Source organism: Daldinia decipiens, assembly GCF_022478715.1.
Source record: "Daldinia decipiens strain CBS 113046 unplaced genomic scaffold F4813scaffold_67, whole genome shotgun sequence".
In the NCBI taxonomy this organism is placed as follows: Eukaryota; Fungi; Ascomycota; class Sordariomycetes; order Xylariales; family Hypoxylaceae; genus Daldinia; species Daldinia decipiens.
Genome location: NW_026054610.1, coordinates 1214 through 26915, shown reverse-complemented (window position 1 = coordinate 26915; position 25702 = coordinate 1214). Strand labels below are relative to the sequence as shown.

At 46.2% G+C, this 25702-nt stretch overlaps 8 protein-coding genes across 8 annotated transcripts; 3 read left to right on the top strand and 5 right to left on the bottom strand.

The window, feature by feature from the left end:
- Window positions 1–7: 7 nt before the first annotated feature.
- On the bottom strand, window positions 8–495 carry F4813DRAFT_394619 (mitochondrial ribosomal subunit S27-domain-containing protein; the record flags this gene model as incomplete). Its single annotated transcript, XM_049247587.1, has 4 exons — window positions 8–21; window positions 74–126; window positions 190–398; window positions 487–495. The coding sequence occupies 4 exons, from the start codon at window positions 493–495 to the stop codon at window positions 8–10; spliced, it is 285 nt and encodes a 94-aa protein (XP_049094467.1).
- Window positions 496–687: 192 nt separating this feature from the next.
- F4813DRAFT_377788 (ribonuclease III) lies at window positions 688–2338 on the top strand. Its single transcript, XM_049245273.1, has 2 exons — window positions 688–1068; window positions 1122–2338. Exons 1-2 carry the CDS (start codon window positions 838–840, stop codon window positions 2148–2150), a joined length of 1260 nt encoding a protein of 419 aa, XP_049094466.1. The 5' UTR covers window positions 688–837; the 3' UTR covers window positions 2151–2338.
- Window positions 2339–3738: 1400 nt separating this feature from the next.
- Window positions 3739–5178, top strand: F4813DRAFT_308354 (acyl-CoA binding protein). Its single transcript, XM_049240842.1, has 2 exons — window positions 3739–4414; window positions 4523–5178. The coding sequence occupies exons 1-2, from the start codon at window positions 3963–3965 to the stop codon at window positions 5064–5066; spliced, it is 996 nt and encodes a 331-aa protein (XP_049094465.1). The 5' UTR covers window positions 3739–3962; the 3' UTR covers window positions 5067–5178.
- A 186-nt stretch (window positions 5179–5364) lies between these two features.
- F4813DRAFT_383963 (uncharacterized protein) lies at window positions 5365–6127 on the bottom strand (the record flags this gene model as incomplete). The annotated part of the gene is made up of 3 exons (XM_049246011.1): window positions 5365–5645; window positions 5732–5834; window positions 5990–6127. The coding sequence occupies 3 exons, from the start codon at window positions 6125–6127 to the stop codon at window positions 5365–5367; spliced, it is 522 nt and encodes a 173-aa protein (XP_049094464.1).
- A 787-nt stretch (window positions 6128–6914) lies between these two features.
- On the bottom strand, window positions 6915–9011 carry F4813DRAFT_383962 (MFS general substrate transporter; the record flags this gene model as incomplete). Its single annotated transcript, XM_049246010.1, has 8 exons — window positions 6915–7075; window positions 7142–7210; window positions 7276–7849; window positions 7998–8065; window positions 8121–8247; window positions 8313–8449; window positions 8503–8609; window positions 8680–9011. 8 exons carry the CDS (start codon window positions 9009–9011, stop codon window positions 6915–6917), a joined length of 1575 nt encoding a protein of 524 aa, XP_049094463.1.
- Window positions 9012–10670: 1659 nt separating this feature from the next.
- Window positions 10671–15479, top strand: F4813DRAFT_394615 (Pentafunctional AroM protein; the record flags this gene model as incomplete). The annotated part of the gene is made up of 2 exons (XM_049247586.1): window positions 10671–15317; window positions 15387–15479. The coding sequence occupies 2 exons, from the start codon at window positions 10671–10673 to the stop codon at window positions 15477–15479; spliced, it is 4740 nt and encodes a 1579-aa protein (XP_049094462.1).
- A 4227-nt stretch (window positions 15480–19706) lies between these two features.
- On the bottom strand, window positions 19707–20336 carry F4813DRAFT_308003 (uncharacterized protein). Its single transcript, XM_049240841.1, has 4 exons — window positions 20281–20336; window positions 20128–20215; window positions 19779–20081; window positions 19707–19721 (listed from the first exon to the last, which is right to left on the bottom strand). Exons 2-3 carry the CDS (start codon window positions 20161–20163, stop codon window positions 19869–19871), a joined length of 249 nt encoding a protein of 82 aa, XP_049094461.1. The 5' UTR covers window positions 20164–20215; window positions 20281–20336; the 3' UTR covers window positions 19707–19721; window positions 19779–19868.
- A 552-nt stretch (window positions 20337–20888) lies between these two features.
- Window positions 20889–23003, bottom strand: F4813DRAFT_383959 (uncharacterized protein; the record flags this gene model as incomplete). Its single annotated transcript, XM_049246009.1, has 3 exons — window positions 20889–22105; window positions 22190–22458; window positions 22585–23003. 3 exons carry the CDS (start codon window positions 23001–23003, stop codon window positions 20889–20891), a joined length of 1905 nt encoding a protein of 634 aa, XP_049094460.1.
- Between the last annotated feature and the right edge of the window lie 2699 nt (window positions 23004–25702).

Genomic DNA, 25702 nt, shown 5'->3' with positions numbered 1-25702 from the left:
CCCGTCTCTACTTGTGCTTCGCTATACTGGGAGTTAGTGCTATTCCAAGCAAAACGGGAGGAATGGATCATACAAGCAGGGGGGCCAGTCTTTTTCTTCGGTGCACCTTTTCCGCGCGACCTCACTCTATATCTTGGTTAGATTCCGACATGTGTGATACTTGTAACATAGAACATAGATATGACTTACCCTGCCAAGTGTTCCAACCTATCCTCTTCTTCCTCGTTAATAGTCTCCAGATTCCAACGCTTAAACGTTTTCTCTAACGTATTGATTGTCGGGCCTCTTGGGGGGTAGTACTTGGCAAGCGTTGGCCCTCTTAATCGTTGTCGCAGGATATTGTTGCCCATCCGTACCCCATCGGGATTGTATGTTGTGGAGAAGACTTCACATTGAGCCTGGAATATCAGTTAGTTTAATTCATTACAAAGCCAACCAAAAAATGAAACATGCCTTCATGAGGTTCAGCAGCCTCGCACGAGGGACAGCCGCCATTTTGACCTTTTATGCTGCAGCTTTTGCTTGTCGCACAACTAAAGATGAAGTTGTCGCAGTCAGTTTGACCACTCAATTGAACGTGGGGCGCGTTTGTCGGGGAAAATTCGGTTAATTATTTTCTTTCAGGTGGCGCATACCTTCAGTCAAGGCATATTATTTACGCACCTAACCTACCTAAACCTACCTAAACCTACATGTAAGTACTTCAGGTACCACTTCACTTCTTCAAATCTGCAAAACAGTTGCGCTGTTGCAGTACGGCTTAATTTTTATCAGCAACTCTTCCACATATAATCCTCTCAAGTTTTAATAAGTATACCTGCAGAATCTATAAGCGCCATGTCGAAGCGTTTGTTCGCGGAGGTCGACTCCAATAACAGCCCCGAGAACGCTACATCAGTTTCTCAAATATTAAAACATGCTGAAAATCTGCTAAAAACAGTCAAAGCTCTGAATGAGGAGCTCCAAAAATTTCATGGCACTTCCGATATAAATGACGAAATAGTCTCGGTATTAAAACGCCACAACGACGAGATATTACCTACCGCGCAATTACTCGCACAAGACGAGGTAAACATTGAACCATCCTGTGCCATTCTCACTACTAATTCGCGCTCTAATAGGCAAGTGCTCTTGGTCAGGATAACCCTAGACCGCAAAAAGCTCGGAAGCTTGAAGATGGGGGAGATTCTAGGAGTTCACTTGGAGCCAGAGCACTTCCTATCCCAAATCACGTGTCGCTGACTCGATGGACGCCTGATGATATACCAAGTTCTGGCCTGCCACCCTTACCCCCTGTCCTAGATCCAGTCCTCGAGCAAGCAGCACTTACTCATTCGGGTATGACATCAGACCCGACGAAAATGAGCTATGAACGGCTCGAATGGATTGGCGATGCCTATATCTACCTCATGTCTACATCTTTCATCTTCCAGACCTTCCCCAATCTACATGTCGGGCGATGCTCCCAGCTGCGGGAGAGGCTTGTTAGGAACGAGACTTTATTGAACTACACCATTCAATACGGTATCGACAAGCGTACGAAATTCCCCCCGGAGTTTGGCCCTCTCGGAAAGCCTGGAGCGACTCGAGCATCTGAGGTAGCAAGGAAAAAGGCCCTCGGCGACGTTTTTGAATCTTACGTCGCAGCTACGATTTTAGCAGACCCAGGGAGCCTACCGCGTGTGTCGTCCTGGTTAAAGTCACTCTGGAGCACAGAACTCGCAGACGAGATTCGAGCAGAGTTCAGAGGCAAGTCAAGTTCTAAACACGATCGCTCAAACAAGAAGCAAGATACGGACAGCGACAAGAAAGCTACAAGACAGGACTTACCCTACAAGGTCATATTAAGAAACGCCATCGTTGTGAATGGGATTAAACTCTCGTACAACGACGTGGGTGAACTAAAGAAGGATAAACACTTGGGTCTTCCATTGTACACTATAGGCGTATTCCTCGACGGATGGGGAGAAAGTAACCTCCAGCTAGGTCTCGGAAGTGCATTGTCGAAGAAAGAGGCAGGAGATAATGCGGCACGCGCAGCGCTGGAGAACAAGAAGCTCATCAAGCGCCTACAGAAAAAGAAGGAAGAGTTTATGAAATCCAAAATTTTGGCCGAGTCAACCCAGCAAGAGTATGACAACTGGTCATAACTGGGTAATATTCAAGGTACATATATAGGGTTGCTAGTAAAATGACACTTACTACCTGGTAGGTATTGATCAAGTTTCTCAATACATATGTATCTATGCGTCCACGCAGTTAATGTCATGTCGGGTAGCAGAAGCTTAATCTTAGAAGTATACCTGGCTGAGAAGAAAATCAGTCAGGGTGTTGAAACAATCTGGCTACGGTCCTTTACAACGTGAAACTCGAAAGTAGTACTTATATCAAGCAAAGCCCGAAGAATAAGACATACATAACTATTACATAATACAAGTAAGGTTACACGGTTTGCACATGTAGTATGTATTTCCATCTGACCTGAAGTTGTCTTCTTCACGTGCAATTGCCGGAACACGGAAGAAGAATAAGCTTAAGTCGGAGGGGGGGGATACGGACCCCCCTTAGATACGGACCCCCGGTCAAAAGTAGGTAGATTTTATCCCTTTTAGGCCTAGCGTGGTACATTACAGGGAAAACGCTAAATTCTCAGCTTACGATTGGTTAAAAGATTTTTATTTGCCATTTTAAGCATAACGTACTCCCAATTAGGCCTAAGCTCTTTGCTAGCTCTTTTATTATTAAGGCTTGGATTGATTTTAGCCCGCTTCCCGGGCTTTAACCGAGCCACTAGCTATTTTAAGTTATCGCATTCGACTTAAACCATAACCAATTAACATACGTATACGTTAATATTTTATTTTATTTTTAAAAATACGTTTTTTAATTGGTTTATTAAGTTTAAGCTGAAAATATTTTTATACAATTTTAAAAATATCACGTGACGTTTAGAAATAACCACCGAATCAAAAGATTGTTTTTACAATAATATTAAAATAAAAAATTTAATTGGTTAAAAGTGGAGTAAAATATAAAAATAGAAAAGAAAATATTAAAAAAAAGAATACATCGAGTTTACGTGAAAAAAAGTAGGCCCCTAGTAAACCCTTGAAATATGATTGGCTCATCTTGCAGGGGGTCCGTATCTAAGGGGGGTCCGTATCCCCCCCCTCCGACTTAGCACTAATTTAACTAGGTACCTAGCACGCGAGCGGCCACCGCCGAAATTGTATTGGTGTAGGTACAATTAGGTACATACGCACTGCATACAGAAGGAGCAGTACATACCTACATGTATGTACATATGGCGGAAGGTTCTGAAGGTTCCAGACAAGGTACCTAGTCCCAGTAAAGAATGGATCCAATTCTACGCCGAGGCAATTGCATTCCCCTAACACCCGAATAAACTACCTATCGAAAGTTTCCCCATCATGGGGAGAATTGCTCCTAGTTGTTCCAGCTCCAGCTCCAACTCTACATATGATCGACATCCATTTAAAGCTACCTACCTAATAATTATACAACAAATACTTATTACTTACCTACTTTACTTCCGATAATTCTAACCAGTGGTTTAACGTAACCGTGCCATATCAAACCAGCTCAGACCTATATACAATACCTAAACTATCCTTAATATTTCATCCATCTGCTTGCATTTTCCCACCTGTATAGATGACGTGTTCCTAACCTCGGGTTCCCATTGGTAGCCGAGGGACCAACGCAGGAACCAACGCATTGGGCGGTGATCCTTCATCTGCTTTGGCGCCGCGTCGACGTGCTCCCTGGGGGAACAATAACCGGGCTCGCTACGCATACCTACGGTATTCTGCTTGCCACGCCTCTAACGTACCACATTTATCGAGCTCGTACTAGTAAATGTAGGGATTGGGGGTATATAGATAGAACGAGAAAAGAACTAGAGGCCCGAAGTTCTTGACAATACAGATGAGCGGTTCAAAATGGCCGACTCAGTTGGTATGTCCCCCGAGCACCAAAGCCCGCCATCACCGGGCCAGCCAACCAATCCAACCAAGCGCCCCGTTCCTCTCTCTGCATTGCTTTCAACTTCCCAATCCATCAGCCCGTCGCTAATCGAGTCCCCACACGAAATAGACCGCGTGTTTGTCCACGCGCTGAACACGGTCAAGAAGATCCCCAAAACGGGAGCGGCGCGACCCCCGCCGAACGACCGGCTGCGGCTATATGGCCTATATAAGCAGGCGATGGAAGGTGACGTAGATGGTGTGATGGAGCGGCCTGAGCACCGGCCAGGTGTCGACGTAGACGAGTTGCAACGCGAGCAGGACAAATGGGACGCGTGGAACGCACAGAATGGCCTTAGCCGAACAGAAGCTAAACGCCGGTACATCGAGGCACTGATCGAGACTATGCATCACTATGCCAACACACCGTAAGTTTCTTCGACTACCCCCGCAATAACCATATAGTGGGCCATAGTATCTTTGTAGTGGGGATGGTGGCGGTCGGTGGAAGGTGAGCTAATATAAAATATTTGTAGAGACGGTAAAGGACTGGTTGCAGAACTCGAATTTGTCTGGGACCAGATTAAGAATAACAGCCCCTCGTCATCTGATGCATCACCGAAGGATGCTATATTTTCCGAGCCCCGACATTTCCAAGCACCATTAAGTGGGACGGAGGGACCTATGAAGGTGCTCAGCCCAATGAGCGAGGACGATGCTGCGGAACAGGAGTATCGCCAGAGACAGGGCGACGAAGACGATGGAGAATACGTGAAGAAGGGCGATAGGTGGTCGCGAAAAGTAGAGCGCGCCGTAGTAAGGTTATCCGCTGAGGTCGCGGCTCTACGGGAACAAATTACGGCCGGGCGCGAGTGGAGGTCTAAGAAGGAAAAGAGCTTCAAAGCATGGACTAGTTGGATGTTATGGATTGTCTCGAAGCATCTTGCAGCAGATATGGTGGTTTTGGGTATCGTATTACTTTGGATGCGGAGGCGCAAGGATAGGCGGCTCGAAGATCATGTCAGAGCGATATTAAAGCTAGGCCGCGAATACGCAAGGAAGATACTGCCGTCAAGGTGAATATTGGCAACGGTGTGTCATGCATTATGAACATTGGCTATCTTGCCTATTCGTATTGCTATCACGTCATCTATTGCATTCCTCGCAGGTCGTATGCGACCAACCCGAACGATAAAGCCAACGCGAAGCCGATCCTACCTACATGAAGATAAAAGCAAGAAGTTACGAAGAGAAGATTTTACATTGTTAACGTATACGTCACGCGACCAAGACACATCATCGTTTAGGTCCACGACTCGGGGTAACAAGATCTCTAATTAACTTAATATTCGTCCAGAGACGCCATTCCGATATCCTTCTATTCTGACTTCGGCTGCAGCCCAGGGGATGGACCTGAGGGTGGAGCTATAAGCGGTAGCCAAGCGCACCTGTCTCCCGTGAAAGTCTCGGAATCGGGCTTGTGATCATCCAGCCACGTGGGGTCAGCGAGACAGCCGACGAAGAACAGCATTATATTGGAATTTGGGTTTCCCTGGCCGATGAAAATGGGAGTATAGCAAGTGGGGCAGCGGAAGACGTTCTTGACGTTGTTCTCTGTTTCTTCCTCTCCGACATAGTAAGAGAAAGCCTTCAGTTCTGCTAAACGGGCGTGAATATGGGTTCTCTCATCTTGACGTGGCATAAGGAGCAAACATGGAAGGCCGCAGGGAATACGGAGAGCTTACCAGTATTGCACCTCCAAGTGAGCATGCTGTTGTTCCGGACGAGCAAGAAGTCACCGTGGGTTCCGCCGGTAATTTTCTTGCACTCGCGACAATGGCAGATACGCTAATTCCGAGTCAGTTTCAAAGTCGCTAACGCATCGGATCACAGCGATGGCAACTTACCTGGAGGGGGACATGACCGTGAATTGTAGCGGAAATCTACGAGAGCACGTTGTCAGCATATATTTCTTGTCGGGGAGTTCTTAGTGGTATACGGACTTTACCACACAAACACTCGATTTCCAGGGAAATATCACGTCCAAACGGAGCGATGCCAGGCCTGACGGGAGGCCATTGGATATCCATGATGTGAACCATGCTACCGTGTACAGCAGGTTGGAAACTCAACCCCGACATAGCGTTCTTAGGATCAGAGACCTTCCTCTGGGGTAGGATCCTCTTGATGCTAAATCTGGACAGATAATGGGGAGGAGAGAAAGGACTGCATTAGCCCTAAGGGGTAGAGACAGAAAGAAATATAACAGGCTCGTCCAAGTACCTATACCTAAAAACACAGGTTGGGTGGAACTTTCTGTTGCTATGCAACAATCATTTGAAGCATACGGAAACCCCAACGAATTAGTAGGGGAGGGGACTATTTATTTGGAGTTTCGACTAGTCACAGCTCATCTAGTACTACCAGTCCGGCAACAGATTGCCAGTCAAGGAGCTAGGTAGCGGGCATGAAGCTATCATCGATGAGTTGGTTCCTAGTAGAGGTGCTACGACGTGACGGATATCACACCTGTTTCCAGCTGGCCAACAGAAATCAGACGGAAAATATTCGTGACTATTATCATTTTAGTCTCATTGCGGCCAAACTTATGACCTTTGCAAGCAGCTCAGGTCTATAGTTAACGCTCTCATCTTAATCGTAATTTAATATGTTAGATAATCGTTATATCTTCAGTCAGGTGAACCTTATTTTGAGATGTGTGTAGTCTTGTGAGAAGATGATTGCCTGGACGCCCATTTTAGATCCAGGTGATAAGTAGAGGCAGTAAAAAGTAAAAGTACATCATTTATCATGTGTATTTACTTCTAGCTACATATGTAGTTTATATCGTTATTCGCATTAAACATTTTGTGCCATCTCTCATATCAAGCCAGGTCATAACCTATACGTATACATCTCTTACTTTACTTACCTCCTAGCAAATCTGCTCGTCTTTCGGATTCGCTTTCCATATCGGAAAAACAGGTACGGGAAAGGCATCATCGCCACTGTGAGGAATGCTAACAAGCTAGACCCCCATTGGTAACCAAGTTTATGATACATCTGTATTCCGAAGAGGGGAAATGCGGCTATTAAAAAGTTAGGTTAGTAGATGGTGCGTATCAAGGGGTGTTCACTTCTGAGTTTCAACTTACCAGCGAAAGTACACCTAGCGAAGCTGTTAGCAGCAAGGGCCGAAGCAGCGTAGAGCGGGTACGCATCCACTGTTACGATTGCCCGTTAGTCGTGAAATCCAGAAACTGCAATCTCGTGGGTTTCTCCAACTTACCGAGGAAGGTGAATATTCCGGTAAACACCAAGAGTGTACCGGAACCGAATATAGCAGATCCAATGATAGGTACCATCCAATGAACCCAAGGATATGCGGTCCAAGCAAATATGAAAAGCCCAATAGGAACCGCGACAGCACCTGCAATTGCTGGTGGCAGTCGGAATTCAGGTTCCGGTATACCGTCATTTTGCTCTAAAAGCCGCTCGTTAATGCGCCGCCATATGGGGTCAGTTGCAGCGGCGACGATCATTCCGATAAAGATTCCGAGGAAGCTTAGACCGGTTTGCCAGAGATTGAAACCGTAAGTATTACCAAAGACTAGGGGGAATGCTCCGAAGAACAGGTATAGGACTCCCAACAAAATAGCAGAGAACAGGCAGAGCAATAGACACATTGGCTCGAATATCAGCAACTCAAATGGTCGTAGGAGGGAATGTCCAATGGTCACCGCCACGGACTTGGTCGATTTTTCCATCGGTGATTTCCATCGGTCGTCACCGGTCTCTTTTCTTAGTTTTCTAGCTTTCTCTCGGAGCCTGATGGGGTCTAAATTATGGTTAACACTCACTCTCTAGGTAATATCCTTTATGATCACGTACGGTATGTCTCCGGTGCAAAAATAGCAATCATGACCAATTCAAGGAAAGCCCAGATGATCATTGCCTATCAACATTCAAAAGTTAGCAACGTGGGCCTTGAGATTATATCCAAAAACATACGTAGTACGTCCACCTCCAAGTTGTGTTGTAGTTGATAAATCCACCGAGTAGAGGACCTAAGCTAGGACCTGCAACTTGTTAGTATTGGGCTATATGAATACATATAGACCGATGATCACGAACCGATAAAGGGGCTTAAAGATACAATAACCATTGGCGCCTGGATCTGGTCTCGTCTGAACATATCGCTAACTGTGCCACCGGCGACGCTGAGGAATGAGCTTCCGGCGAAACCGTCGATAAATCGTGCCTAGGAAACATCAGCCCGCCGTTATAATAAAGCTAGGGTGCCTCACGTTTCCTAAGTGAACATACCACTAGCATTGTCGCGATGTTACGTGCTACGGCACTTGGTATTAACCATATCAGAAACATGGCCCACGAGGCAATATAAATCGGCCGCCTTCCGATAAACTCACTCAGTGGGCTCATGAGAAGGGGACCAAGGGCAACTAGAGTTGAAGATTTAGCAAAGACAACTTAAGGGCTCTTATGATTAACATACTACCGAGGACAAAAAGCGATAGCCCAAGGGTGCCAACAATACTCGATACGTGGAACTCCGGATTCATCTGATTGTACGTCGACGCGTAAATAGAACTCGTACAGGTCCTACATTTGTCAGAATATGTTTGAGGTTGAGTAGGCCTACTCATGCGGTAGGTAGCCAAAGTACACTTACACGCAAAGACTTCCCATGCCAACAGTTATTACAGCAAGCCATTTGCGGACTGTGGTCATGCTCCGAGGACACAAGGGATCGTCATCGCCGTCCCAAGATACCTCGAAGGGATCTTTTTCAATATGACGCTGGGCAGGTGTAAGTGTGTCATCAGTCGCGTCGCCTTCTTCTAAGTCGGCGCACCCGTGTCCATTATTTGATCGCGCACGGGCGAGAGATGAGCGTATACGAGACATGTTAGGCTCCGCGATAGACTCTTGTCTGCTGACCGATCCGGTGCCCGGCTGGGAATCGGTCTCGGGCTTTTCCGAGTCGATCGGGAGCTCGTCCATGCCGGAAGCTATACTATTTGTTACACCAACTACGAGACAAGCCGGCGCTAGTGAAGCGTTTCCCGGCTTCACGTCAATAGCGACTTCGGATTGCTGATCTTTATTGGCGTTTTGCTACGTATCAACTAACAAAAAACAATATCGTACACGACAATAAAGGAATAAAGACGAATAGAACTGGACTCGCCATTCCTAAATAACCATTCGATCTCATCATTTAATGGGTTACAGTGGATCTGTTAGATGACTAAAAGAATTTCCATAACTATGAAAAAGGCGCGAAATAGCGAGGCTTTCCGGGATCCATTCATTGCGGACTTGCCAATCTAGGCGGAAAGATGACCCTTGGGGTATACAAAGGAGGTTAGGCTCAGGTACATTTATTAATAATAAATATTTTATGCCCCCGTCATGGCTTGACTCTAGACTGTCAGACGCTTATGTAAATGATACTGGGTGTGAATTCGACTCCTTTATTTATATCTTGACCGACTTTGGATATCTATCAGGAGAGGAAACATATAACCTAGACGTCTAAGGTACGTCGATGCTGGTTAGCTTCGCGAAGAGCAGCATCCGTTATGTGCCGAGATAAGCAAATCCCGAATTTGGATTCGAATTTCTGTGTAGGTATTCACGGCGCGTAGTCGGGGTTTGGTATACCTATCAAATGTTCAAATCAATGGCGTCAACACGCAATGTTCGGACCTACCTATTATCACCGACTACGACGCGTTCCCTCCGATTGGTATTATAGATGTTGGGATTACAGATAACACCCGTCTAGAGAAATATAAATGAGACATACCGCATGTTGAATGTTGGTTGAGCTTTCGTATGGTTTCTTTTTTATTTCTCCGAAAAACTTTCGGTGTATGAAATGTCTCCCAGTATATCTAAGATCAGGACTAAGGATCATTAGATAGATACAGAAGATATAGCCTAATGAAATAAAGTTAGGAGGTAAGAATAAGGATAAAGTTGCAGAGTTATGTCGTCCCTTAACTACCTAGGTATGTATAAGTTATGGTGAAGCAATGTTTAACTATCGATGTTCTCTTTATGTTTAGTTGAGTATAACCGTCTATAACAATATTAATGATTAAACACGCTTAATCGTTTATCAAGCTCCTGAGCCCCTCTACCCTTGCCCCGCAAATCGGAGTCGCGCCTCCATTGCCACGAGCGTTTACAAGTTACATACCTGATATTCTATTGGCCAATTTCCTTTTTAACCACAAAGATTCTACGAGGAACAAACCAAATTTTTATGGTTCAGGGACCGCTTCGGACCCTAGCTCAAAGCGTCGACTCATACCATAGCAAACTTCATTGTTCAGACTGAAGCACCTATCTGGCTGATTTATTTAGGTGCCAGTTATTCATTCCATGTTTCCATAGATTCAAAAGGAAACACGCCTCTTATTAGGTGTGTTCTCATCTCATGGTGTAAATGACCAATTCTCTCTAGAATTCCTCGAATTCCTCGAATTCCTCCAGATCAAGTGGACTGGCTCCTTTCGGGACCCCTTGTCCTTATCCTTGCTACTCGTATGGTATAAACGCTTCTTTTCAGCCTTACACCTAGCGAGGCTTGTTAGTCACAGACGACACTCTGGTTCGGATTACACTGATCGTCATTAGTGTTACAGCAGCACAATGACCGATCAGGCCAGCACTGCGTCGGGTCCAACCCGAATCTCTATTCTTGGATCCGACTCTATCATCGTCGACCACGACATCTGGCGATCTTTCGTTTCTAAAGACCTCCTCGACAACATCAAATCCTCTACCTATATTCTTATTACCGATACTAATCTCCATGATCGCTATGTTCCTCCTTTCGTGGATATCTTCAATAAGGCCATCGAGGCCCGAGGCCTACAGTCTCGGCTTCTGACCTATACAATCCCCCCGGGTGAAACTTCTAAAAGCCGTGAGACTAAGGCTGAAATAGAGGACTGGATGCTCTCCGAAAAATGTACGAGGGATACAGTCATCGTTGCTCTAGGTGGTGGTGTTATTGGTGACATGATCGGTTACGTTGCTGCTACTTTCATGCGCGGCGTTCGCTTTGTTCAGGTTCCCACCACCCTACTTTCTATGGTCGACTCGTCTATTGGCGGCAAGACTGCCATTGATACCCCTATGGGCAAAAACCTTATCGGGTCGTTCTGGCAGCCCCAGCGCATCTACATTGATCTCGAGTTTCTCGCAACCCTCCCGGTGCGCGAGTTCATCAACGGCATGGCCGAGGTGATTAAGACAGCTGCTATATGGAATGAGTCTGAGTTTACGGCCCTGGAAGAAAATGCTGCTTTAATCCTAAGCACTATTCGATCCAAGACTGCCGACCCCAGCGATAGGTTACTTCCAATTCGAGCCATACTTAAGCGCATCGTTCTCGCCTCGGCTCGCGTCAAGGCCGAAGTTGTCTCCAAGGATGAAAAGGAGGGCGGCCTACGAAACCTCCTTAACTTTGGTCACTCCATTGGTCACGCGTACGAGGCAATTCTCACACCTCAAGTCTTGCATGGCGAGGCTGTAGCTATCGGAATGGTTAAGGAAGCTGAACTGGCTCGTTACCTTGGCGTTTTACGGCCTGGAGCAGTAGCTCGGCTGGTCAAGTGTATTTCAAGCTACGAATTACCGACCTCCCTCCATGACAAGCGCATTGTGAAGTTAACGGCCGGTAAGAAATGTCCCGTTGACGTGCTACTTGAGAAGATGGCCGTAGATAAGAAGAACGAAGGTAAGAAGAAGAAAATTGTACTTCTATCTGCCGTAGGTCAAACACATGAACCTCGAGCTAGCGTAGTCGACGATAGCGCTATCAGAGTTGTCCTTTCCCCTGCTATTCGCGTTAAGCCGGGAGTGCCTGAAGGACTCAATGTGCAAGTAACCCCTCCTGGGTCCAAGAGCATCTCCAACCGGGCTCTGGTACTTGCTGCACTTGGTCAGGGAACTTGCCGAGTCAAGAATCTCCTCCACTCGGATGATACCGAGTACATGTTGTCGGCAATCGCCAAACTCAATGGGGCCTCCTATTCGTGGGAGGACGCTGGCGAAGTCCTCGTGGTTACAGGACAAGGCGGACAGCTCCAAGCGAGTGACGAATCTCTCTACCTCGGAAATGCGGGCACGGCTTCTCGTTTTTTAACAACAGTAGTCGCTTTGTGCTCACCTTCAACCGCGACTTCGACTGTCCTAACCGGAAATGCCAGGATGAAGGTCAGACCTATAGGCCCCCTCGTTGATGCCCTACGATCAAACGGTATCAATATCAAATACCTTGGACAGGAACACAGTCTCCCAGTACAAGTTGATGCTGCTGGTGGACTGGATGGTGGTGTCATCGAACTAGCTGCTACGATTTCATCCCAATACGTTTCGTCTCTCCTAATGTGCGCTCCGTATGCCAAGAAGCCTGTGACCCTTCGCTTGGTGGGCGGCAAGCCAATCTCACAACTTTACATCGATATGACTATCGCCATGATGAAGTCGTTTGGTGTTACCGTTACAAAATCAGCCGACGAGCCACACACGTACCACATTCCTCAAGGTGTATACAAAAACCCAGATGAATATGTTGTAGAAAGCGATGCGAGCTCAGCAACGTACCCTCTCGCGGTTGCAGCCATAACCGGGACTACCTGTACGATCCCAAACATCGGCGCAAGTTCCCTGCAGGGTGACGCCCGTTTCGCAACCGATGTGCTACGTCCCATGGGATGCACTGTGGAACAGACTGCTACGTCAACGACGGTGACTGGGCCGAGCCCAGGCGGCTTGAAGGGTATTGAAGTCGATATGGAGCCTATGACTGATGCCTTCTTGACAGCATCCGTTCTTGCAGCGGTAGCATCTGGCGAGACGCGGATCACTGGAATTGCCAACCAACGCGTCAAAGAGTGCAATCGTATCGCAGCAATGAGAGAGCAGCTCGCTAAATTCGGTGTACATTGTAGTGAGCTTGAGGACGGTATTGTCATTGCCGGTAAGAAGCTGACGGAACTTTCAACGCCGAGCGAGGGCATTTACTGTTATGACGACCACCGCGTGGCAATGAGCTTTAGCGTCATTTCCATAATAGCACCGGGACCTGTTCTAATCCTGGAACGCGAATGCACCGGAAAGACGTGGCCCGGCTGGTGGGATGTGTTAGCCCAGTCATTCGGGGCTGGCCTAGAGGGCGATGATGTTGTGCCTACATCTCACAAGAAGGCAAAGCAAGCTGAGACCGGGTCTTCTATCATCATTATCGGTATGCGAGGCGCCGGAAAGACTACGACAGGTCGTTGGGTCGCCAGCATACTCGGACGCCCTTTTATTGATCTTGACCATGAATTGGAGCGGCGGGTCGGCATGACGATCCCTCAGATTATACAGGAAAGTGGTCGGGGCTGGGAAGGTTTCAGGAGCGACGAACTCGAGCTTCTAAAGGATGTCCTCAAGAACAAAGACCGGGGCCACGTCTTCTCTTGTGGTGGTGGCATCGTTGAAACCCCCGAGGCTCGGGAGTTACTCATTTCTTACCATCGCAATGGCGGCGTAGTTCTCGTTGTTAATCGCGACGTCGAACAAATGGTAGAATATCTGACACGGGATAAGACACGTCCTGCTTACACCGAAGAGATACGAGGCGTATATGAGCGACGCAAGCCCTTCTTTCAAGAATGTAGTAACTACGAATATCACAGTCCTTACCTTGATTCGCCCGGAGGTATCCAAGATATCCCTGCCGACTTTTCCCGATTCGTATTAGCAATTACTGGGAGAGGTAATCATCTTGAGGACGCCAAGAAGAAGCGACAGTCCTTTTTTGTGTCCCTGACTGTGCCCAGCGTATCATCAGCGCTGGACGTGATCCCGCGAGTTGTAGTTGGTGCGGACGCCGTAGAATTACGAGTTGACCTACTTGACGACATCTCCCCCGAATCAGTAGGAAAACAGATATCACTTCTACGCTCTACCGCAAAAATACCAATCATATTTACGGTCCGATCTAACTCCCAAGGTGGTCGTTTTAGCTATACATCCGAAAAGGAGCTGCTTCCCCTATACCAAACGGCAGCACGTACAGGAGTGGAATATGTCGACCTCGAGATGACGCTTTCGGATGAAACTCTAGATACAATCATCCAGTCTCTAGGTAAATCTACACGGATTATCGCGTCGCATCATGACCCAGAGGGTAAGCTGTCCTGGAGGAATGGCGGTTGGCAAACGTGGTACAACCGAGCTTTGCAATACGGTGACATCATCAAGCTTGTAGGTGTTGCAAAGAAACTGGACGACAATTTCTCGTTGGCTACCTTTAAGGATAGGATGTTTGCTGCGCACGGGAAGCCGATCATAGCTCTCAACATGGGCACCGTTGGGAAGCTCTCCCGGATATTGAATGGCTTCCTAACACCCGTTTCACATCCTGACCTACCATTCAAAGCAGCTCCTGGCCAATTATCAGCCGCTGAGATCCGCAGTGGCCTAGCTCTAATCGGGGAAATTGAGCCTAAGCGGTTCTACCTTATTGGAAACCCGATTTCTGCGTCGCGGTCACCGGCTTTGCACAACAGCCTATTCCGCCAATCTGGGTTGCCTCATAACTACTCTCTGTTCGAAACTTCTTCTGCCACAGATGTGATAAAAACAATCACGTCACCCGATTTTGGGGGAGCGTCAGTCACGATTCCATTAAAGCTTGACATCGTGCCGCTACTTGATGAGATCTCGGAGTCGGCCACCGCCATTGGTGCCGTGAACACAGTAATACCTATACCTTCGCAGAATGGATCGAAACCACGCTTGCTTGGCGATAACACAGACTGGCGTGGCATGGTCTATTCGCTGCGGTCGGCTGGACTGGTGACGGCAACGGAATCAACGGCAGGCGGTGCAATGGTGGTGGGCTCTGGTGGTACTAGCCGAGCCGCTATATATGCTCTGCACTCCCTCGGATACAGCCCTATCTACGTCGTCGCACGAAACCCTAATGCAGCAGACTATCTTCGTTCGTCTTCGTCATTCCGTGACAACATCAAGATCGAGCAGGTAGCCGAGGCCAGCCAGGTACACAAGCTACCAAACGTCATTATTAGCACAGTGCCCGCAGACAAGCCGATCGATAATTCGATGTGGGAATTATTAACAACCCTGTTACAGCAGACTAAGAATATCGAAGGCCCCCGAGTTTTATTAGAGATGGCTTACAAGCCTCGCCGTACGCCATTGATGGAGTTGGCCGAGAACTCGGGATGGACTACTATTCCTGGTCTAGAGGTGCTCGCCTCCCAAGGCTATTACCAGGTACGTGAGAATCAACAATAGCGCTGACTATGATTCTGTACCTATGTTGCTAACGAAGTTTGCCTACAGTTCCAACTCTGGACGGGTATTGTACCCCTGTTCTCCGACGTACGCACAGCTGTGCTGGGCAATGGTGAGAATCAGCCCACCGCTTCCAGCTGAACAATTTCCAAAAGTAGACTACGTGATTAACTTGCTTCATATAGCCCCATAAATACATAAAAAATTTCAGGGTTTCACGATAATACTTGATTTTTTTTTTAATTCACATGATAGAAACTTTTTTTTACATTGGAGCTCCGCGGAATTCGTGATCCCTACAATAGGGGCAAAATGCAGCCTGGAGCACCAAGGAGAATAAGAGCGCAGTATCCGAGTAGAAAGTGATAGGCTGCCTCAAATCAATTATAGAATTTTCGGTTTCGTTCTTTTCAAATCGTATAATGGTCAACTGACTAGGTTAGGCGGAGGCGGAGGCGGAGGCGAGATCTACCCGAGAGGATGGTTATAGATCTATGGCCGACCCTTGTATAACATTGATTTGCGTAGTCTTGCGGCGAAGCACATATTCGCAGCTCGTGGCGGGAGGCGGATAGCCGCGCGTGCCTCTCACATGTAAGTATAAACTTGAAAGCAGAAGCTATAGGCAGCAGTATTTAAATTGTTGAGGCGACGTCCTTGTTTATGCTAGTAGGTTACGTGTTGATTCGTGTTATAGAAACACCGCCACAAACGTCCCGTCCCTGATCAAGCCACACGGCCCCTGTAATTTTCACATGTGGCTAAATTAGCAGATGTACCTACATAGCTAGAAGTACCTAGGTAGCTTCCATATAAGCGAGGCGGACCTCTAATCCCGAGCCGGCCGGGTGGCTTCGGCTAATGCCGAGTAGATTCTAGAAGAAACGAGCCAACGAGAGTAAAGGATAGCTGACTCAACAATACCTTAGGTACTTTACTTGTTATGGCCATGCATAGTATACCTAACCTATGTAGGTACCGGCTATACCGAAGGCAGCCGCAGGCCGAAACCGCGCCCCGATGAACGCTTCCGTTTGCCTATTCCGCCTATTCTGCAGCATATGTACATATATTATTTTATGCGCAGCAGTATATGTATACGAGCGAGAGGGCAGGAGGTGGGGGGTGGGGGTTGGGGGTTGGGGGTTGGGGTGGGGGGTAAAAACGCAGAGCGACGACATTTCTAAGTTTGGACCCCTGTCGGTCATGCCCGGTGACGTCGTTGGTGCCTCGGGGTTATGCAACGAATATGCATGTCGTGCAGTAGCCTTGATGGGATTACATACGTACCTAGGTTAGGTAATGTACATAGGTAGGTATGCATGTAGGTGAGTATGGATACGAACGCAACGCAACGCAGCGCAGCATTGAACTATGTAGCACCTATGTCATATATGTAGGTAGAGTGTACCTAACCCTACTACATTTATGTATGTAGTGTACCTAATGTATGGCACAGGTCGTATCTCAAATACACCACGCAGTAAATAGATAAAAATATAAGTCGAAACACCTTTACTGGGGCCACCCTAGTGGGGGCCACCCATTTCCCATACAAAATCAACGATTTCGCATATTTATATTTAATTTAAGAAAATAGATAAAAATATACGGTTTTTAATTTTAAATAGAGTATTATATTCTTATTATATATAAAAATTGAAAAAACGTCAGGGCTAATATTTGTGGTGAAATGAGTATAAAAGTATATATTAACAGTTATACATATAAATTTATATGTAAAGCTATTAAGGGATATTATTGCTTATAATTTTACCAATTAATATATTATAAATATAAAATTAATATTATTAAATAAAGACCGTTTTGTTGGAATATGGGGAATAGCTAATTATGTAATCTAGTCACGTGCCACAACGTGCGTGGGGCTAAGCCTAAAAGGGTTTCCTTTTTAAGCTAACCCACACACACACAACTTAACAACAAGCAACAACAGATCGTGATAGCCTCATGTCAGATTATCCACTTGACCAAAAGGTAACTTGTAATGTCATAAAATGTCATTACTTATTATATGCGACACACCCCCCTAGGTTTCGACAAGACGGCGAAAACTGGCACTTTTATGCTCAAAATCATGCTCGTTACTTGACTCGAACGTGAGGTCTTTTTGGGTGGTGTACCAATTGGCAGGGATTAGGATCTGGCACGGTTTTTTCCTAGCGTTAAATCGGAATCGAACGTATGAGACTCTTAATTGTCACACAACTAATACGTACTGAATAGGCGTTATATGAGGTCTAATTCATCATATTTCTGATGATCTGATTGATTGAGGTAAAATCGTGGGAACGCGTGTTACACCGCTATTTTACATGAGACTAGGGATTTTCAGGTCACCTGACATGGCTGACTAATCTGACACCTCATTTCAGTACCGTGTGTTTCGTTTCCTTCCTTTTCCTTTGCCGTACACTTATTGGTGTACACCTAATCCTTACCTAATTATTACCCATACCTGGTCCTTCCTACACGTTTTAATATAACTTTTAAATTAAATATAAAATATATAACTTATTTATTTAAAAAGTTTAATATTTAATTTTATATAAAAATTTTATTAAATTATTATAAAACCTTATAAACGTTTATAACTTTTTAAAGCAATAATATCCTTTAACAGTTTTACATATAAATTTGTATGTATAATTGTTAATGTATACTTTTATACTCATTTCACCATAAATATTAGCCCTGACGTTTTTTCAATTTTTATATATAATAAGAATATAATACTCTATTTAAAATTAAAAACCGTATATTTTTATCTATTTTCTTAAATTAAATATAAATATGCGAAATCGTTGATTTTGTATGGGAAATGGGTGGCCCCCACTAGGGTGGCCCTAATAAGGGTGTTTCGACTTATTATTAAAAACTTGCTTACATGCGCATAAAGCAGGATATACACTATGTCACTAATCATTTCTAAGCAATTGTTTTTTTTTGTTCGTTTTTTTATTTTTACCTTCTGTTGTTTCTTTTAACCCGCTGGAGGTAGGGTAAGATGCTACCTAACGGCGGGCTATCTACATACATACCTCCTGTACAATACATTAGGTACACTAACTACTATCTGGATATTATCATTTGCGCCATGCACGTACATACATACACATACATGATGATATCCATGCCTTAAGCTTAGCTCTACTCTGTTATTCTTTGCTTGCTTGTGCCTGCTTACTTGCTTACTTCCAAGCAACTCCAGTCCGACGCAATCGCATCGCATCGCATCGCCAATAAACCAACCAACCTCGGCAGCATCCATTCGACGATATACGTGGAGACGTCCGCTGCCAGTCCCCCAATCTCGCTGCATTTGCGGCAATTATTGTTGATAACCGGACCACGGTGAATACCCTATATATACTATACTATACACGTACACGACATATATATGCGTAGCTATATAATCCTACATGATGCGCACCTATGTAGGTAACATATGTAGCAGCAGGTCAGTCGGGTAGGTACCTAATGTAGTGTAAACAGATCAATTGGAAATGACAGATTAAGTACATACCTAAGCCTCGGGTACGGCGCATATGTAAGTCCAAGTATGTACATGTACTTATCTCACTTACATACGTCCACCCAACAACATCAGACATATCACCACAAGCACGCAAGGATCATGAAAAAAAAAAGTAAAATGAAAAAAAGTAAAGATAAAAAGTAAAATCAGTTCCATAAAGCACCAATAACAACAGCAAATCTACCTATGTAATAAGGCAAACAAATGAAACTAAACCCTTTTTACCGAGCGGAGAATCCGCCCTAGACCGAGGTTCCAATGCCAAGGAACACGAGCTATGGTTGATTCCACCCGTTAGGTCCGCGCGCCCTCAAATATAAGCTTAATCTACCTATAAAAGCATCCAGCATCAAACACGTATCGTATGCATACACGCGAGAGCGAGAGCGCATCACCATACCATATCATATCATATCATTCACCCCTCAAATCGAAGATAAAAACAAAGATAAAATCCATATCATCACAGTTATAATATATGCAAGAGATAGATATATAGGTATACTACACAAGACTCAGGCTGGTAGTATTAATATGTAGAGTACCTTCGCAGGGTCATTAATTCTATAATATAATATCGAGTTGATATTTGGCAGAGCTCCCGTCGGCTCTCGACTTTTCAACCATACCGTCATCCCGCTATCATAGTCATAATACAATCTTTTTCTGTCTGCCGACATGTCGTCCCATCCCCTTTTTATCATCCTGCGTACCACCCAATACTATGTATGTGTTGCTGTGGAAAAAGCAATGAAATGAACAAAGGTAAAAAGATACACCCGCTGATCATACAATCGTAATTTAAAATGTTCGTCTCATCGTGCCTCCTCTCCCTAATCATTTGCAGCGAAGCCTATGTAAATACTTTCTCTCTCTCTCGCTTTTGTTTCCCGGCCAGAATCGTACAGCACCCGGCAAGTGCAACGGGTGTAAGATAATAGATACTGCCTAATTGACGGCAGAGACGAAAATTATACAGACGAGAAGGCCATTAAAAATAAGTGTAGCGCTGTTGAAAGCAAAAAAAAAAAAAAGTCATTGCTGATCCGATTCCGGCAATTTTCTTTCCTTCCCAAGTCTATAAGGTACCCGGACCCGTAGCCCCGTAAACCCCGTAAGAAATACATGGAATGACAAAATAAGGAAATATAAGGAGAAATAGATAAGGAACCTGAATTCCATCCCTTATCATTTCAGCTCCGCTCTCGAGTAATAGTGACGCCTATTTACCTGCCGACTACCTAAGTAGCCCGGAATCGAATGCATAGTGATGACAGATGCGAAACAGCATCATGCATGTCCCACAGGAACCGATTGGCTGCATGGGAGTTCGTCAGGAAGCGGAAAACGGAATCGAGGGTAAAGCGATCCGGTAGAATGTACCAGAAAAATTATGTCAATGATGCAAAACCACGATAAGCGAAATGGAATATGATGTAGGTGGTGATGCTGTAGCACTCGGCGGTCCACACCTAAAGCCCTGAAGTTCCCAAACGTGACGTCATAGGGAGACGTCATACAGCCAGCAGCTAAGTCGCTAGCTCGTAGCTAGCCAGTTGCTAGCCAGTCATGAGTGCTGCGGGGGACGGCGGTCGGGCCCCAACCCAAGGGTCCTAATTGATCAGCACGGTTTGTGGCCCAAGTTAGAAGCCGGACCACCGCTAGGAGCGATCCATGCCGCAAATAGCCAGATGCATTCATTAGCCCGCAGGTCCCTGCAGATTGACGTTGGGTTGGACCCTTGATATCGAACCTATCTCCAAACGTCAACGGAACCCCACTCGCTACGCCTCGGTTTTGCTTTTGCATTGGGCATTGCATTGGGTCCGCCCTGCTTCCAGATCATTCGAGCACCATTCGAACGGCATTCGAAAAATACCCTCCAACCAAGGAACCTTCTAGCCCGTAAATCGCACTTCCCACTGCCAAGGGCAGTGCATAGGGCATACGTTGCAAAGAGTATGAGAGTTTAGGCTTCATTATGCGCCAGCTCATACGCCAACACCGCCTCGTCTCCGATGCTTGCCCGGAAATTCCACATCCGGGTGGCAGACGCGGTAATGCCTTGTAAGCGCATCTGCCCGACTAAATGTCTTCTCTTCCGTACAGAGGTCGCAGCGGACTTTTTGCTTGCGTGCATTGTGAATCGTATCTTCGTGTCGCGTAAGATCGTAGGGCCTAGAGAAGATCGTATTGCATGGCTTTCCCGTGCTCGGGTTTATCCTCTCACACTTGTGCGGCCCAGCCTGACTGTTGAGCATGTTGCCAGACATTCCACTCGTTGTTGTCGGGGATGACCTGACGTGGCTTAAGGTATTGGCTTGTCGATGCCCCTCGCGCTTGTGCTTTTGTAGTAATGCTGGCGTCTCAAACCGTAGCGTACAGCCATGATACGTACAGGTGTAAGTACCTCCATCCGCACCAGCCCCAGCTGGTTTCTGGCTTGGGATATCGCCACCCTCCGAGTTGCTAGCTTCGGTCGAGCTCACCCTTGAATATGTTGAGGTTGTAGGGGTCGAGCGCTGTTGCTGTTGCCGGTGCGCAATGAAAGGATACTGTTGTGGCATCTGTATATTGTTCGGCATAGAGAAGTTAAATGCGGCCTGTATTGGTGTCGACGCCATTGACTGGAAGGATGGACTTGAGTGTTGCGAGATGGTCCTAGACGCTGCATTTGTGGCCCCGTTGTTCGTAGGCTCCATGCTGTAACTGCTGGTCTCATGCGGCTGAAATAGCGGCATATTAGAACCATCATCCGACTCGTTGAAGTCAAGCATCGCATCCTTCGGCGAGATCGTGTTTGGTGTTCCTTGCTGCTGCGTAGAGTTGCGCGCCATCTGTTGCTGTAGTTCCTTGTCGTCTCGTTCAGCCTTCAACCGCTGGTTCATCTGTCGAGCCGATCCGATGTGCATCTGCTCCACGCCCACCTGAGGGAAATCGTTGATAGCGGAGGCGTACGGCGAGCCTTGCCGGAACGGAGATTGATCATCTCGCGATGTGCTCGAGACAGGCGATTGTACCACGCTCAGGTGTTGACTGTTCGCGGCCTGGAGCCTCTGAGCGAACAAGTCGTTACTTGGCGACATCGCCATCTGTGTATGGGGCGGTGGAGAAGCTGACGTTATAGTGAAGTTGGGGTTATAGAGCTCGTCGTTATAGATGTCGGTCATGGTGCGGTCTAGCTTAGGAACTTGTGGGTTGTGAAAAACTGTGTCATCAAGAAGTTGTAAGTAGTTGTCAAAGTCAGGATCGGAATCGCACAAAAAGGGCGACATAAGAATGGAGGCCTCACCATTCCTTGATCTTCGACAATCGTCTTCGGTCTCGTGGAAAGATGGCGTCGCGGGTGAGTCACCCGCAACTGAACTCGCCACCGAAACTGGATGAGATCTGGCAGAAGAACCACCACCAATTGACAACTCAGGAGCCGGAGCTAAGCCTCGGTCACTCCTTGACTTGTGTTGCTGCTGATTCGCTAGGTTGCTCAAGCCATCAACCGAGGATACATCGCGCGACATATGCTGACCGCTAATGATATTACGGTTATTGTGGTAGTTATTACTGTTACCATTAGTAATATTGCTATCGCGGTTGTTGAACAGGGCGTTCGCGTAGAAGTTGTCAGGCATCATAGGCTTTCCCATGCTGTATGCGTAGTTGTTTTCGCCACCTCCCATGTCGTGATACCCGTCATTCCCTGAATCGGGGACGGCGATGTGCGGATTCGATGTACTGGCATTGTACGGCGATGCTGGACCGTTAGATCCTAGCGAAGAGAGAGAGGATTCGCGCTGATGGCTAAAGCGATGTGTTGCTCTAGGGGTTTGTTGACTACTGTGAAGCATCCACGAGTCTGACGGCATCAAGTCGGGAACCTGGGTCAGACTTTGGCTGTTGCTTCCCCCCTCGAAGCTCTGTTGCGACGATGATGTCGCAGGCGTCCTGTGTCGCTGAGAAGCGGCGATAGCGGCGGCGGCAGTATCTAATGTTGAGAGTGTTGACCGGTTAAAGCCGTTATTTGTACTCGAGGTGCCGTCGAGGGTTTGCTGGGGGAAGAACTGGAAAGGCTGGTGGTTTCTTGATGAATAGCTATTGTGATCAAGCATCTGCATCATATTGTGTGACGATGCGATGGGTCGGTAGAACGAACAGTCGTCGAGTAATGTTTGAGTTTAAGTTTGGTTGTAATAGGTAGTCAAAGAAATTAAGAGGGAAATCCAAGTAATGTAAGTATTGTAGTTGGATGTAAAAAAGGTATGTTAATGCTGTAATGCTGTAATGATATGTATTAGTTCGGGTAGAATGATGGAGTGTGGGGTGGGAAGTAGAGATGTGGCGAAGATAATGACTTAAATACGGAAGGGTCCAATTGACTGACACCCGGATTACTGGAGACCAGGGTTGGAGGGGACCGACTGGGGTATAGAAAAGGTACCAAAATACCTGAGGTACAAGGAACCTTAGCTTTCCTTAGCTTAATGTTCCTTGGCTTTTTCCAATTCCTTTCTTTCCCTTCTTCTACCTCCGAGGAAACTATGACAAAGTAAACCTTGACAGAGGGTCCTCCAGTTAACCCTATTAGGAACAGGAGCGACTCGGACCGGCCAAGTCACTGAATTGAGAAAGAGACTATCCTTTGGGAAATCAGTAGTCCTATCTCTCTGTGTCTGTCTCTGCTCTCTTTCTTCCCTCCCGAATCTGATGAGTAATAGTCAGGTGGCAGAGAAGAGAAACGATGATGGCTTGATAATGAAGCGCTAGGTCATGTGGTCCAACCAAATTATTGGCTTAGGACTGCACCTCTTTGTTCTCGATCTGCTTGTCCGGATCGGCCTTTGGCCTGATTTCCGTAGCTAGTCTCTATACGGCAATTCAGCCAAGGTCGATTATATGTCGGATTTTGGTCGGTCTGTGTGCTATTCTCTGTCTTGTTCGTCTTGAGATGGATGGGAAGTTGTAAAATAAGACGGTATTTGATGATGATATTTATTGTTCAGCCAGAGGTATATATGATTAGTACGGTTGACACACTCATGCATACAAGAGTATACATCTTGAAGGGTATTATTCATCCCCAGCTTGGAGGAATACACGCGCGGATGCTGATTCGACGCCTCGATAGTCAGGGTGTATACATGTAGGTAGTTGGCGTAAGTTGAGAATGAAAGTAGAGCGCCGTGGAAAAAATGATACATTGAGTGGTACATGATATGTAATGGTTGCGGGCCTATGTATGTACAGGGGTCCCTAGCTTTAGCGGCTTTGAGAATGACGTAGCTTCGTATGCAGTTTGTATGTGTCTCTGGACAGGGGTGTATGGCCTTGCAATGATTCAAGATACATATGTGGGTCGATCTCGCAATTGGGAGGGTCGTACAAACGTCGATGATACCTTTTTCCTTTTTCTTATTCATTTTTTCGTTCATCTCCCGCTCTGGCTTGCATCATGATTCCCCATTTAGTTGGCTTGCCTAGTCCGATGCCTGTCCGACGCAGCCATTACAAGACCATTTACCCATTCTATATTTTTTGATAGGATAGGTAATACGTACCTAGGTAGGTTAGTATACTTTCTTTATATTCCGATATATTGCCGGCTATCCGCGGTAGACTGTCTGCACTGCCACGGCTAGATGGTTCATGAGCCACGGATATTCTGCAGGAAAAGGTTCGAGGCTCCCGTCCTCAGTTGGGTATCTCCGATAATAGTAAGTATTTCCGAGATAATGCAGAAAGACCAAATTTGATACGGGCAATCATTACTGTGTAAAGTACCTAAGGTAGCAGATATACGATGGTCATCTTTACATACATATTAAACACAAGGCGCAAGCCTAGAACAATTACGGACATGGAAGAGATGCATCTATGTACCAACCAACACGTGTGAGATCTAGAACCAAGCGCGGAGAATTGGTCACATGTCAAGTACCAGTCAGATCATCTCTCGTGTTAGTCAAGTCACCATCGTTCCATAGTCATAAACTACATCTATGTAATCATGAAATATACTATAGTATCATACTAGAATGTCTACGGCAACGTCGTATGGAGAAGTTAGTCATGCGCTCGAGATGAGTATATTTCGAGACATTATCCTCATTCCTCCGGGGCTCCTGCACTTCGGATGCGATGGAGTTGGCGGGATTTACGATACATTGGCGTAAAAAAGCATAAGACGCAACGGGAGTTTCGGAGTCTTGGTCACGATTAGTTACAACTGGGGTACATGCAACATAATGGAATTATTTTTCTTTTTTTAGCCTCATGCCGGCGTGTAGAATTCCAAAATCGAAAAGAAAAATGCGAATAGTTGTGCTACGGGAAATTAAGGTCCTACAAGCGAAGAGGTTATCATGTCAAATCTCGGCATTCAAGCTTACTTAGCGTTGTTCAGCCCTACATGGAATGGAAACACCGGCCCAAGTCCCAGTGCATTCCGACGAGCCCGACATCCTTAACTCCCGCGAATATAGTACGCCGGAGATGACTAACACGCCCTGTTCCTTACTCCATGTGCCCGTTTGGGTGACATACGGCCTTACACGCAGACCCCGAACCTGGTAGAGCGCAGCATCAACATTACACGTGATACACGCAAACCCCGTTTGCAATCGCGGGGTGGCTTGTATAAGTACCTTAGGTTGCAAGATAGGTAGGTAGGTACCTAAGTAATTACAGACAACGGCGAACGCCGTTCGGAGATCTATATGTATTACTTGAGCCGAGTGCATGCTTGGAAACAAAGTTGCATTTTTTATTGTTGCCCTGCCCGGCATTTCATATCCATTTCAAATTCTATTCG